The 15111-nt window shown below is 45.4% G+C and overlaps 1 protein-coding gene across 1 annotated transcript in view; it reads left to right on the top strand.

Moving 5' to 3' along the window:
* Window positions 1-15111, top strand: part of SMARCC1 (SWI/SNF related BAF chromatin remodeling complex subunit C1) — an 84191-nt gene that overhangs the window by 51798 nt on the left and 17282 nt on the right. The window contains exons 22-25 of the mRNA XM_074156881.1: window positions 5049-5104; window positions 5391-5505; window positions 6936-7090; window positions 12134-12268. Of these exons, the coding sequence (XP_074012982.1) occupies window positions 5049-5104; window positions 5391-5505; window positions 6936-7090; window positions 12134-12268 (461 nt within the window). The remainder of the gene's footprint in view (window positions 1-5048; window positions 5105-5390; window positions 5506-6935; window positions 7091-12133; window positions 12269-15111) is intronic.

Here is a 15111-nt window from a genome sequence, read left to right as displayed (position 1 = left end):
CTTATTGTTCTTCCGATGACACAGAGGTTCCGGATCTGCTTACGCTGCAAGTGTCTGTTTGCTGGTAACGCAGTAAATTCTCTGTGGATCTATTGTTATCAGTTTACTTGTTGACCTAAAGTCAGTTTTACTTCTCTGTAAAGTCGCTGGGCTTCGTGAGAAGTCAGTTATAAATTCTTCATGTGGCAGACAATGAGGCTCCGTGATCTCGGAGCTGCAAAATGCAACCAGCTTCCATAGAGACAGAAAGTATTCCCCGCTTGGGGTTTGAAGAGGGGTGCGGAGAGGGGACGTTTCTGCAAGTGGTTCCTCCCTCTCGAAAGGTGTCCCTTGGTGTCTCACAACCATCTGCCTCCTGCTGATTTAATAAATACCCACATTTGCTTCCCTGCAGCCTGGAAGGTAAATACCAGACCTGCTGGGGAGGGTTAAAGAGCATCATCGGTGCCACGAAGGAGGGATTTACAGGCTCTTTCTCATTAAAGCCTTCCCCTTTTCTAACCGGGTCGTGTGTCTCCAACTAATCGATTTCTCTTTGCGCTGGCCATGATGTATATTCATTAACCTCGTTAGATCATAGAGGAAAATCAGTAACCGTTGTGTTTGCATCCGGCTGAAAGGCAAGAGTCATTTGTGTCGTTCTCGTGCAGAGAGTCAGAAGCGTTTGGGGATTTTCCTGATCCTTTTGTATTTGAATTAGAAATTAATTTTTAGAGGGTCTGAGGTACTTTAAGTAGCCTGTAATTCAGAAGCAAAAACCCGTTTCAACCCAGGTAAACTTACTTAACCCCCAAATTAATAATGGATAGCTTTGGTTTTCTTTTTCCTTGTCCATGTGGTATTTGGCGCAGTCCCTCCGTGCGCGGAGAGGCTTGTGCCGGTGGGAACGGCAGAGCCCGAGCGCTGTCGCTGCAAATAAGGGCTTTGCAGCTGACACGAGAAAACAGTTTTCAAAACCCATTGACTACAACCTGCCTAAAGTTGTCATCCTAATTTTAAAATAACATCTATTATTACAGCCAGGACTAGAAAAGCTGAGTAAAGTCAGGATTTTTCGCGGTAATCTTAGTGTCACACATACATACCTCTGACTCTCTTCGGTGCTGAATGTGTCCCTGTGTAATATAAAAGAGCATCTTGTTTTGGGAAGTGTCCATCAAATGGATTATGATGCGAGGGGAGAGTCCAAGGACAGTTTTTCTTCTTGTGAGATGCTCTATGACCTTTTTTCTTTGAGAAAACTTGATTTTGTGGCATTTTTAGGAGCAGCTGATGCGATTATTGCCTTACAGCTTTGTCTCAAATGCGGTTCAGAATCTGGCAAGGAGCATTGTCATATTCGAAGTTTGGGTTCCCAAGCGAATCACGTGCAATTAAGTGACAAGAACCTTCCAGGGATTTTTTTTTTCCCCCTTCCTCGGAGTATAAATATGTGAGGCTGCTGGTTTCTGTGGGAGCTCCTTTGGAGCAGGTGCCTTCAGCCCCATGGTCAAGGTGTTCACTGCTGGTATGAGATGCTGAGACTTGAGTCACTGCTCAGCCTGGTTCTAGGCTGGAGAACCTGAGCTCCAGGCTCTCACCTTCCAGAAGAGTGGAATTACCAAGTCGTTAGCTTTTAAGAGACAGAAACCTCCCTGTTTTGACTTAAAATCATCCACAGACTAGAGCTTCTCTGACTCGGAGTTTTGGTTTGAAGCAGATCTTCAGTATTGCTCCGCCTCTCCCTGTGGTTAAGTTTTGCGTTGTTCATACAAAATTATAGACCTTTTTCTTGCAATTCCATTGTATCCCAATACGAGGAATCTTGGAAGGTCTCGGTGTTTGGGTTGTGTCACACCAGAAGGAAAATTTGTGTATTCCTGAGCAGTATCTTCCTAGTTTGAGCTCATGGTCTTCCTTTCCACCAACCCAACCGCACTTGAGTGTTCTCCGCTTTTTCTCTCTCTCTCTTTGTTTGGTTTTTTGCTGAAGGAGAGAATAAAACTTTCTCTTTCATTTACCAGGAGGAGGGATGACACTTTTAAGCCCAGTTTGGAGCTCTGCTTCTAGGCTTGAAACAGCTGTCTGACAAAATCTCATCTAGATTTTTTTTTTTCCCTGTGACATTATTAGGTCACTAAATCTTAACTTGGAGAGAGAACTTGCGAGGAGGTATATCCCCAGTCTCCATAAATTGAATTATGGTGGCAGATACTTCAGATAAGTAGGTTTATCATCTTAAAAAAAGCCATGAGGAAAACCATTATCTTTCAGTGGGACACTTTAGTATGATTTTCTTATATATGGAAGGGACTTCTGTAAAAACTTCTCTAAAGAACTGTTGCTGTTAAAGCGAAACGCTTTGGTCACCTGTTTTTCTCCGGTGTAGCGCACGGGAATTACCAGTAAAATAAGGATTACCGAAAATGAGAACCCAACACTGGATAATGCCCTCGGAAGCTTAGGATGGATCAGGGCTTTTCAGCAGCAGTTTTATATCACTGTGGCAGCATGTGGTGGACTCCACGATCTGAATAAGCTCCTTCTTTAATGCCCCTGTACATTAAATTGTGCATTAAACTAGACTTTCTGTTCTTGCACAGCAGCACCGTAAGGGTTCTGTGAAGGAATAACTTAATGAATGAGCCAAGGGTTAGCACCACAAGGTGTGTACTAAGCCCAAGAAGATACTAATTGCTGTTAAAACACACAATTCTGTTATCCAGCACATGGTAATGCATGAGTTCTGATTTTTATTTTGTTTTTCCTTCCTCATTTTGGTCTCAGTTGTGTACCAGTTGGGCTGTTACCTAGTCTTCTGCTGTAGACACGAGGTTAGATGGGACCATAGCTGATCGTCTGCTCCTCAGAAAGCCATCTGTAAAGGCCAGGGAACCTGGCTGTGCTCTGGCAGAACTCCTCAGATATCTCTGAAACAGCTATTTGAATACCAAGCAGACAATAAATAAGAGGTTACGAGCTTGAAGGGCTCAGTCTGGTCAGCCAGAAAACCAAACAAAATTGAGCAATGGCAGGAAGCACATTGTTGACTGTTGAAGCGAAGGGTTTTTCAGGGCTGGTGGTAGAACACTGAGGTTACTTGTGGCCAAGGTCAGGTTTTTATGGGTGTCTGGCAGACTTGTTCTGGGTTCCAGATGTGAAGATGTAAGAGGCAGCGGGTGCTCTCCGGACCCACACATCCATGGCAGTGAGAGAACCCTCCACGTATCAAAATAGTTTGTATTACATACCTGTAGTTTCTTCTGAACATTTCCCAAATGATTTTTATGGTCGCTTCCAACCCAAACCGTTCTATGATTCTGCTCTTCTGTTTTGACCTCTGAGGAGAAGGAAGACTTCTTTGGTCAGACAGTAGATGGAGATTTTTGATGACCAGTTGAGAACCAGAGGCTGCAGTGATGCAGGGGAGCTGCCTCCAGTCCCTGTAGAAGTCTTCTCCTGAGCATGGGCTTCTCTTTTCATAAGGAAGTACTTCATGACTCCAGAATGGAAGCCTTGGCTTGGACCCAGTCTTGGCAGAGGCCGTTGCGTGTATCCTCTGAGGATTCAGGGCACGGTGTAAAGCTGAAGCTCCATCTCCTGGAGAAGTCCAGGAAGTTGTTATTGGCCAGAGAACCCAACCGGTGGTTTTGTGGAGAGCCCTGCACATCTTACAGCATCTGTCAGAAACACCTGAAGCCACGGGGGAGAAGAGCTCACCCAACACTATTGTCTTCTGCAGTGTTAGCACTGAAGGTGCAACTCGGCTCTGGTTTTTCAGAGCATCTTGGGAAGCTGGGACATGAGCAGGCTGTCCTGGGACAACATGGTCAGGAGGTGTGTTCATTCAGCCTCAGCTCCGTTTTAGTCGTTTAATTGGCTTTATTTTGGACACAGAGGAAACTCAGAGCTTTTAGCTTGTAATTTATGGTCTTTTCTTGCTTTATATCGAACCGACAACCAGCTCTTCTGCTCAGACATGATTCATGGCTGCAGTTGGGTTCTTGAGGAGCTGCAAAACAGCTTTTTTCATTGAGAAGGCAAAGAAAGTGTTAGGGTTTAACTCGGATCATTTCATTGATCCACTTTTCAGTACAAACCCATGAGTATTGGTATCATTACAGCTGAGCTTCCTCAAGAAGCAATACATTGACCCACCAAGGTCTTAGTGAGAGCGTTGTCCAGGAACATCTACCATAACACTACACCTTTTGGGCCAATTTCTTTGATTTCAGCTTCTTTGTTCAGTTCAGACTCCCAACATGTGCTTTGAATGTGTTTCTGAGGGCTCAGGAATGATTTCAGAGTGGTTTGGGGACAGATGTGTTTGGAGGAAGAGCACAAAGAGCCGTACGGGACTGGAGAACCAGTTGGTCGTGTTTATGCAGAGCAGCAGGTACAACAGGAGGTTTCACATCAAACCAGTGCGGAGGATCTTGAACTTCAATTATTTTGAAGTCTGCTTTGGAGAACTCTGGTATTTCCACCACCTGCAAAACGGAATTTAAGTCTTCGGTCGCCCTGCGACACGTGAGGATGCCTCTGGGTAGACCTTTCATGGAAAGCAGCTCAGGGGATCTCGTGCTAAGGAGGAATTACAAGTCTGGCAGCACCGTAATTGAGGTTAATCACGTAACTGAGAACCATCTACAGAATCAAATTGGCTGCATCGGGAAAAACATTTCATAATACGGTGATTTGCCAAGGGGAATGACTTGAATAGTGCAGAACTCTGCCTTGAACTGTCCTTTCTGTGGCTAAAATTGATAGATTTGATAGTTTCTCTCTACAGGGTGAACTGGGTGTTTCAGCAGAGGTTAGATAACTTCATGCTTTGCCCTGTTCGTCGGACTGAAAAGAAAAACCAGTTTAATTTAAATTTGCAAGTAAACTTGATTTTTAAAGTAAAATCAGCGTAATAAGCTTTTAGTCTACAGGAGTTTAGAGTTGTGGCTTTCTTTAAATCACTGTCAGCAGAGAACAGAAAACCTTCGTTAACCCTGAAATAAATGTTGAGTAGGATAAATGGGTGTTAGGGCGATTCTAAAAACTTTTATTTGTTTTCTCAGATGGAGCTGAAGAAGAAAAGATGGAGACGGAGCCAGACGGGCAACAATCTGAGAAGGTGAGCTTGGCTCAGCGCCCTGGGTCTTACCTGTCCTCTCAGCTCAGGGCTTCTCGTACCTTCAGCTGGATCCAGGCTTACTGGTTCTGATGGACCTCCATCCAGTCTAGCACTTTATTTATTGAGATTTCAGTTACGATTGTCAAAACGGGCTGTAGTAGCAATGAACCTTTAAAATTTGATCTCTTCCTTTATGATAGTGAATTAATTTGAGAGCTATAAACCAAGTTAGCAGCGAATGTCTTGTACAGCTCTCATTCTTCAAACAATCTCTCATCCCATTTAGGCTGAAAACAAAGCGGAGAGTGAAATTGAGGAAGGCGATAAAGTACAAGAAGGAGAAAATGAGAGAAATCCAGAAAAAGAGCAAGACAGCGAAGCGATGGCGGAGCCCAAGCCAGGTAATGGTTCCCAGCTGCTCCTCAAGCTGTGGGGGCTTTAATAGCCTTCTCCTAAAGTGGTTGGAACAGACCATAAACTCAGCTGCGGCAGAAATATTTCCTCTTGCACATCAGCCTGCTTCATGCTTCAGTAGTAAATATTCTGGTTTAATTTCACTGCAAAGCTCAGGCACTATAAATTCTTCCTTGAACTCATTTCGGACCTCGGCTGAGCTTAGTGTCACTGTGTGTAGTGACTGGGGGAAGAAATTGAGGTAGCAAGATGTGCGTGGGTCATAGAAATTATTTTCTTTTGCCTGTATCGCACATTATTTGATCACTCTTGATGGAAAGAAATGGGACTGCTCACTTCTACCCCTAGAAGTTAATTTGGTAGCTCCATTTCCCTGTGAAGTGATGCAGAGCCTTTATTTCAGCAGGCTGAGGAGTACTGTCTTGGTTTTCCTACGTAAAACATTATTCTTATCTATTTTTAACATGGTCCCCTTGTTACCACCTGGATATATTGGGGTTTTTTCCTGGCAACTTACATTCAGTATTTTAGCACCTGGTATCACAGAATGAATCACAGAACCCCAGAATGATATGGGGTTGGAAGGGACCTCTGGAGATCATCATCTCCTCCAACCCCCTGCCAGAGCAGGTCCACCCAGAGCAGGTCCCACAGGAACGTGTCCAGGCGGGTTTGGAATGTCTCCAGCGAAGGAGACTCCACCACCTCTCTGGGCAGCCTCTTCCAGGGCTCTGCCACCCTCAAAGTGAAGAAGTTCCTCCTCATGTTAGGTGGAACTCCTTACGTTCAAGTTTGTGCCCGTTCCCTCTTGTCCTGTCACCGGGCACCTCTGAAAAAAGACTGGCCCCATCCTCCTGACACCCACCCTTTGAGTATTTCTAGGCGTTGATCAGATCCCCCCTCAGCCTTCTCTTCTCCAGACTAAAAAGCCCCAAGTCCCTCAGCCTTTCCTCATAAGAGAGATGCTCCAGGCCCCTCATCATCTTTGTAGCCCTTTGCTGGACCTTCTCCAGCAGTTCCCTGTCCTTCTTGGAACTGGGGAGCCCAGAACTGGTCCCAGTGCTCCAGAATAAGAACAAGAAGCATTTGGAGTTGTTGTAATAGTGGAGTTGATTTGGAAACACAGCTGAAATTGTTCTGATGAGAGTAAACCCATTGCAGAAGGTGAATTGACAGGATGGGAACTAAAAGTAGTTAAATTTGCCCTATTTTGTTGGATCAGATCCTCTTAGATTAGAATTGCTCCCGTGTCAGCCTTTGGACGAGTAGCGGGGCTATAACGTAGAAATGTCACAGTGTGTGGATGAATTAATTTGTTTGACGACTGACAGCGTGCGTAGGGCGATTCCTGTCCCGACACGATACCGTTAACGAGGGGAGAATGCACGTAACGGGCTTGGCGGTAAATCTCTTCCAGAGGAAAAGGAGGCAGAAGAGAACAAGGAGAACGTTGATGCCGGCAAAGACAAAGAGAACGAGGCCGGGAAGAAGAAAGTGGAACATGAAATCTCGGAAGGAAATGTAGCTACAGCTGCAGCTGCTGCCCTGGCCTCAGCTGCCACCAAAGCAAAGGTTTGTTTTATGCAAATGCCCCTTGGCTTGGCTTCCCGGTCACATCACAACTCGCCTTCAAATGGTCCTTTGTTCCAGGTCCATGCGTGTTGGTGTTCTCATCCCTAATACCTTGAAGGAGCACAAGTGCCATCTTCAGTTTCTTCTACTTGAGCTCCTAAGTGAAATAGCTGCCTATATTAAAATTACACGCTACTTTTATGAACATCCCTAAGAAATAGCCCCAAAATGTGTTGGTCATTTTTGGGACTTTGATCTGCAGGCTAGGCCTGGCTGTGATGCCGAGGGCATAGGTTTGGGTGGCAAAAGCCTCAGGCTGCCTTTTTGGCTGTGCCGTTCTGTGGACTTCACACAAGCCTTCGGTGCTTGGACTCTTTGTAGAAACACCATAATGTTCAATTCAAGAATTACAGTTTTTATAGACAACTTAATGATTTTTTTTTTTTTTTTTTTGTTAAGAGGTGCCATGTGTCTGTTCAAAGCATGTTTTTGTTTTCCTATCGTTAAACTTGTGTGTGTTTGTCCGTAGTCTCTTAACGAGCTGTGGTTTGAATCACTGTCCTATCTAATAGCTTTTCTTTCCCCTCTAATTACTAATTGCACGTTGTCTGTCATTTTCTTTTTTGCAGGGACCAGATCGCCTGCGCTTCTTCCTGCGCTTCCTTCTTCTTCACACATCGTTCAGCACATCTTTCTCAAAATCCCTTTTCTCTTCATGTATTTTTTTTTTGTCCTTTGGATTCAAGTTGTACTTTGGGTTTCCTTAATTCCTCTTGGATTCAATCCTAAATTGCATATATATAAATATATAAATACCAAAAGCAAAGCGTGGATGGTGTTTAACTCCCAGTGGGTTTCCAGGACATAACAGTGGACATCACGAGGTGTTGCATGTGTCATGCTGACTTTTCCAGTCTGACCTTTGACGCTTAACTTTAACTTTAGACTCCTTTTTTTTTCCCCAGATGCATCATATATGTTGAGGGTGGTATGGTGTCACAATGATACAATGAATGACAGAATCACAGAATGGTGAGGGTTGGAAGGGACCTCTGGAGATCATCTCCTCCAACATCCTCCCAAAGCAGGTCCACCCAGATCAGGTCCCACAGGAACGTGTCCAGGAGGGTTTGGAATGTCTCCAGAGAAGGAGACTCCACCACCTCTCTGGGCAGCCTCTTCCAGGGCTCTGCCACCCTCACAGCAAAGAAGTTCCTCCTCATGTTGAGATGGAGCTTCTTATGTCCCAGTTTGTGCCCGTTCCCTCTTGTCCTGTCCCTGGGCACCACTGAAAAAAGACTGGCCCCATCCTCCTGACACCCACCCTTTGAGTATTCATAGGCGTTGATGAGATCCCCCCTCAGTCTTCCCTTCTCCAGACTAAGGAGACCCAAGTCCCTCAGCCTTTCCTCATAAGAGAGATGCTCCAGGCCCCTCATCATCTTTGTAGCCCTTTGCTGGACCCTCTCCAGCAGTTCCCTGTCCTTCTGCAACTGGGGAGCCCAGCACTGGTCCCAGTGCTCCAGATGGGGCCCCCCCAGGGCAGAGCAGAGGGGCAGGATGACCTCCCTCCACCTGCTGGCCACACTCTTCCTGATGCCTCCCAGGATGCCCTTGGCCTTCTTGGCCACCAGGGCACGTTGCTGGCTCATGGGCATCCTGTTGTCCCCCAGGACTCCCAGGTCCTTCTCCTCAGAGCTGCTCTCCAGCAGGTCAGCCCCAACCTGTCCTGGTGCAGGGGGTTATTTCTCCCCAGGTGCAGCACCCTGCACTTGCCCTTGTTGAATTTCATCAGGTTCCTCTGCCCAACTCTCCAGCCTCCTTTAGGAACCCATGAGATTTCAGGATGTCTTTTTAGTTATTACTTTTCAAGACAGGTTCTAAAATCACAAGTTGTGTGAATTCAGGCTCCCTTTGCAGGGATCCCACTTCGCAGGCAACCTTCAGCTTCATTATTTCGGTGACATGCAGAGTCCTAACGGGCTCCCTCATACATCACTTCTCTCTGCATCGGTATCTGTGATTACAGATATTTTCAGCCAAGTTGAAAAAAAAACCCTGCGCATATATATATATATAAAAATAAATAAAAGGAGGCACAAAATTTAATCTCTATTTTACGGAAGGCTACTTTATCCAAATAAAGATGCTCTACTTTCCTTTCTTTGCCGATAACGAGCGCTGGAGGGAGAAGGGACTTGGCTAATGGCAGTTTACATTATGGTAATAACAATATTCTAGAAGAATTTTAGCTTTATATTACAGGAAATAATATATTATAATTAGGATGTTCACACTTCGGAGTAGAATTCAAGTTCAACAGGGATTTCTTTTTCCACTTGCACTTAAAAACCCAGACAGTATTAAGGCTTTCAGTGAGCTGTGTCTTGTCTGAGAGAGAAAATCAGTTCTTGATAAACTCAAGACCTGGTGGTGAGAAGAGCTGTTACAAAGTTGTTTTTCTTAAAATTTTTCTATCAGAAGAATATTGCAGTTGACTTTGAAGGAGAAACAGGGGTTAAAGGCACTCTGATCCCATGACTTCTCTGAATTTCTCATTTGAGGTAGTTGTGACCGAACACGTCTTTTCTAGAAGACATTGATATCAAAACTGCCAATGATGCCAAACCTCCAATAATTGTCCTTAATTTTTTCCCCTGGGTGGTAAACTCTGCTGTTAGGATTTATTCCTGGTCTGATGTGCTTCGACCACGAGCTGTCGTGCTGCAGCAGCACTTTTCTCTGCCCACTGAATGATAAAGCCTTCAATTATCAACCTCTTTTTTCATGTGTGGGTATTTAGAAATGTAAAATTCCGGAAGAGAAGGGACCCTTGTTGCTAAAATGATGTGTCTTCTTTTTGCAGGCAGCTACATCCCGTCTTCTCTTCACAGAGAAATCAAACTGTGTCTTTAATTGGTTTCTCCTTGCTGCTGCTCTAGAAACTCACTGTAGGACCTTTTTCATCTCGCGCTTGACCGTGTGCCTGGTGGGACTTGGTTTTTCCCATTGTGTGCCTGAACCGAGACGGTTCTGTGTTTTCTGCCACCGTTATTGCTTCTGTTTCATTCGTGAAGGACAGTCTCAGCCTCTCTTGGCCTCGCAGACAAAAGCCAGGTGAAGCATCTGCTCTCTGCTCGCAATCTTCTTTTTCACTTATTTATGACTTAAGGTGGATGCAGGAATGTTTTTACAGGCAATTTATATCACTATTAATTTTGCCTTACTATTTTTTTTTTTTTATTAACCACAGAGTCAGTAATGACTTGTTCTTTATCCACGAGACAGCCCTGGGCAATGCCAGGCTGAGGAGTGGTCTCTTCAGGAAACACTTCAATGATGGTTTCCTTTCTAATGTGTATTTTGAGACCTGCCTTTTACCTAACGGCGTGCCTTGCTGATTTTATGTTAATCTGGCTTCATTATTAAAACTGCCCACATCAGGCAAGGAGAAATGACTGTCAGGGGGCTGCACGTGTCAACAAAGGTACTTCTCTCACTCTGGCTTTTCATACAAATTAGTCTGTTTTACTAAACAGCATTAATTGACGTTAAATTTTCTAGTTGTCAGCCATTCGGTCACTTTTATTTCAGATATCTGCATCGCTGTTTGGTCAGTATTTCACTGAATGGCCCGCTTGAATTTCCCAGGGAGGTGCTGACAGATGAACTTGGGGGATCACTTTGGTTCTCAAACTGTACCTGAATTAAAATTAAACTTAACGAATATTCAGGACTCTCATTGTCTAGATTTACTGAAGACTTGCTTTATTCCTGGTGGGCTGCTGGAGGTGGATGCTGTCAAATGACACAACATATTAGCGATGGAAACAGTATCACATCTTTTGGAGAAATCCTGTTTATAATTAGGATTACCAGGGAGTTTCAGGAGGCTGCTTTTCTCCCCCTCGGTATTTCTCCTGCTTCCGAGCCCAGGTTTGGGGCACAGCTTGCTAAATCCGAGTCTCTGTGTGTGGCTCGAGCTGGGTGAGGTCCAGCTTTTTCCTTTTTTCCTTCTTTCCCTTCCCCAAAGCCACTCCTCCTTCCCCCTTTCCCCTTGGATTTGCTTGGACGCTGTGGTTGGGAAACATCCTTTCACCATTCATACAGAAACTTCAAGCAGCGCCTGCGACGGGTGTTTTATTTTGAGTTTATTTTCGTTTGAACAGCAGGCTTTTAGCAAAAGCTGGTAGAAACCATCATTAACGTGCCTTTCACACTTGGAGAACATGAAACTTTTATAGGCTGTCTCATATATCACATATATATAGACATATATATCTCCTGTATCATTTATGTATGTGTGTATATGTAAATGAAGCCTGGTAAAGAATCTTATTTGCCTTTTTCTGCAGTTCCCTTTTGCGGTTTAAATACAGCTTTGCCTTCAGCTTTCTTCTGCAATAGGAATACTGTGCAACTTGGTTATAAAAGGAAACTGGAGATTTATTTTTTTTTCTAACAGTTTCTTCTAATATCTGTGTAGAGATGTCTCTGCGAGCTCTCCCCAGCCCGAGGTGGAACTGAGAAGGCATATGGTTGAGTGGTGTGATGCTGCACGTGATGGGAATATGCTTGCCTAAATACATAACTTCTCATTTACTGGAGCAAAAAACTCTTTAATGGCAAAGAATGCAAGAGTCATCTCACTGGTTTTGTGGGTCGTTCCGGGTGAAAGCCTCCTGTGTCTGTTTTGGTGGGAGCTTTTTGGATGACCTACGGCTGACTCCTGAGAACATCCCCTTGCTCCCTTATTTGCATCTCCGTGAAAGTGCTCCCCGTTGCCCAGCCTTGGAGGCAAAGCTGGATTTCTCTGAGGACCAAGCATCCACAATACCTCTTGTATTAAAAATTGCCATTTATTTATTTGATTAAAACCTTAATAATCTTCTAAGGGCTTCTGGTTCCCGGCATTAGATTGATTCCAGAAGTGGACTAGGATGGCTGAAGCTAGATGCAGGCGTAGTTGGCTTATTTCTTCCCTTAGAGCACTTTATTTTGTGAAATGCCTGTAAAATAAAAAACCCTGTGTTTTCTCCTCAGCACCTAGCAGCAGTGGAAGAAAGAAAGATCAAGTCCCTGGTCGCCCTCCTGGTGGAAACGCAGATGAAGAAGCTGGAGATAAAACTTCGCCATTTCGAGGAGCTGGAAACCATCATGGACAGAGAGAAAGAGGCAGTAAGTAGGAGGGCACTAATCTGAAATTGTGCGTTAAATCAGTCGCTATTTATGCTAACAGCTGGAAAACCGGCAACTTCAGCAGTTTCTCACCTTTATGTGGGTCTTTTTGCCTCAGCTGCAATTCATAATTACCCCCTGCAGTAGAGTTTGAGCTCTCTCCTCTCTCCAGATCTTCCTGTTCCCACAAGCAGCAAACTGGTAGCATCCTCGATTTGCTTCCTACAATCCTTACTCCTGTCACCTGAACGTGAATGTGGAATTGTTCCTGAGCTTTACATAGGCCTTATCACATGAATGATACCTGAGGTACGAACGGCTTTTCAGTGTGAAGAGAGGAAAATGGATGGAAACCTTAATTCCCTGAGGGGAGGGAACCAGCGCCGTCTGCCTTTCCTTCCTGACCCAGTTTAGACTGGAGAGTTGGGTTTAAGCGTGTCATTCAGGGTTTGGTTTTTTTTTGGAGGGCATTCCCAGTAGCTCTTGGGAAGGTCCTCCAAGTGAGACGCGGCAGCAGAAGGAAACGTGCTGGGGAGTAACAGCTTCTCGTTTTGTGATGGTGAGGGCTTTGCCTGAGCTGGAGAGGGGAAACCGCCGTGCCGAAGAGATGTCAGGAGATGGGAAAAGGCCGTTTTCACAGGCACCAGAAGAGTAACAAAATAAAACAAAGCTGAGCTGACAGATCTAGGGGTGAAGTGCGACGGAGGAGGAGGAGCTGGGTAAGCCGAGCAAGAGGTGGCTGGTTTCTGTCCTCGGTGAGGCAATTAGGGGACGTCTCGGTTGAGATCTGGGCACCTGAAGAAGGTGGTGACACTAAGAGAGCAAATCCGATGCGTCCCAAGCAGGGCTGTGTTTATATTTATATATCACCATTAGTGACACTCTTACCGGAGCCTTGTGTACCCCTAAAGTCAGGTGTAACGTGGAAGAGATGCTGCCTCTGCTGTCAGAGGCTGGATTACACATCAATTGCTGACTGTATTTACATATATAGCACAGCAGACCTTCAGAGAAGCAATTTCTCTCCAGCTGCTGTAAAGATCACCCAAAACTTCATTTTTATCAGTTTGTTTTATTTTTCTGTTGTGTAGCTTGCTTATTTTTTATCAACAGGCGATTGCTCTACATGTGTTGAAAACATTGACTCGTAATTCTAGGGCTTTTCACGTTTGCCCTACGCTGTGAATTGAATGGAATTTACCTCCTCGCGTTGGCATTAATCACACTGATAGAGTTTGACAAACTGCGGGCTTTTGTTGGAAGCAGGATGTCAGGGAGAATTTCTAGATCGCTCAGCGTCCGCAACCCTTTCAGCGGGGTGTTTGCCTCTGACACTGATTGGCAGCTCCAGAAATGGACCTAACTATTTAGAAAAGGTTCTCTGTGGATTTCTTTCTTTGGGGGATATATTCGATTAGTGACAGTGAGGGGGGGTGGGGGGTGTCCGTTTTGAGGCGTAAGACATTTTCCTTTTTAAAAATGTGCATATAGATTTTTTTATTATTTTTTTTCCCTTGGCTTTCTGGTGCTTAAAGTCGGTCTCTTCACCTGTCATTGTGGATATTTAGTGGAATAATTAAAGCCCAAAAAAATTCCTTCGGTGCCATTTCACACTCTGCATGTCCTTCTTTGTGCACTGGCTTTTTCTTAAGGTAAGGGGATTCCGAGTGTTGAAAGAAATCTGTGTTTCACACTGGAGGGTGTGAGGTTTTTAGACAAAACACATTGACTTCAGTGTTCAAGCTCAAGTAATTTTAGTGCTGCCAACTCTGTCTGACCAGGGATCCTGTCAGTAGGAGCATTGATGACCCGGAATTTATAACAACAGATGAATAGGTTCTTCACCCCTTTCTGTTTAGGGAGGAGTTACTTGCTGAGGATGAAATCGTAGTACAATGATGGTTATTCTATCGAGTAAATGTTAAGTGCTTGTAATAGTCCCTTCTAATTGTGAATCGCTTCGCAACAATGCCAAAACACGCCCTTGCAAATGTGAAGATCGTCGAGAGTGTTGAATCACAGAGTCCCAGAATGATATGGGGTTGGAAGGGACCTCTGGAGATCATCTCCTCCAACCCCCTGCCAGAGCAGGTCCACCCAGAGCAGGTCCCACAGGAATGTGTCCAGGTGGGTTTGGAATGTCTCCAGAGAAGGAGACTCCACCACCTCTCTGGGCAGCCTCTTCCAGGGCTCTGCCACCCTCACAGGAAAGAAGTTCCTCCTCATGTTGAGATGGAACGTCCCATGTTCCAGTTTGTGCCCGTTCCCTCTTGTCCTGTCCCTGGGCACCACTGAAAAAAGACTGGCCCCATCCTCCTGACACCCACCCTTTGAGTATTTCTAGGCGTTGATCAGATCCCCCCTCAGTCTTCTCTTCTCCAGACTAAAGAGACCCAAGTCCCTCAGCCTTTCCTCATCAGAGAGATGCTCCAGGCCCCTCATCATCTTTGTAGCCCTTTGCTGGACCCTCTCCAGCAGTTCCCTGTCCTTCTGCAACTGGGGAGCCCAGAACTTGTCCCAGTGCTCCAGCTGTGGCCTCCCCAGGGCAGAGCAGAGGGGCAGGATGACCTCCCTCCACCTGCTGGCCACACTCTTCTTGATGCCCCCCAGGATGCCCTTGGCCTTTTTGGCCACCAGGGCACGTTGCTGTCTCATGGGCATCCTGTTGTCCCCCAGGACTCCCAGGTCTTTCTCCTCAGAGCTGCTCTCCAGCAGGTCAGCCCCAACCTGTCCTGGTGCAGGGGGTTATTCCTCCCCAGGTGCAGCACCCTGCACTTGCCCTTGTTGAATTTCATCAGGTTCCTCTGCCCAACTCTCCAGCCTGTCCAGGTCTCGCTGTGTGG

The sequence above is a fragment of the Numenius arquata genome, chromosome 12 (assembly GCF_964106895.1).
Source record: "Numenius arquata chromosome 12, bNumArq3.hap1.1, whole genome shotgun sequence".
Taxonomy (NCBI): Eukaryota; Metazoa; Chordata; class Aves; order Charadriiformes; family Scolopacidae; genus Numenius; species Numenius arquata.
Note: the sequence above shows the minus strand (reverse complement) of the source record. Positions and strands in the feature narration are given on the sequence as shown.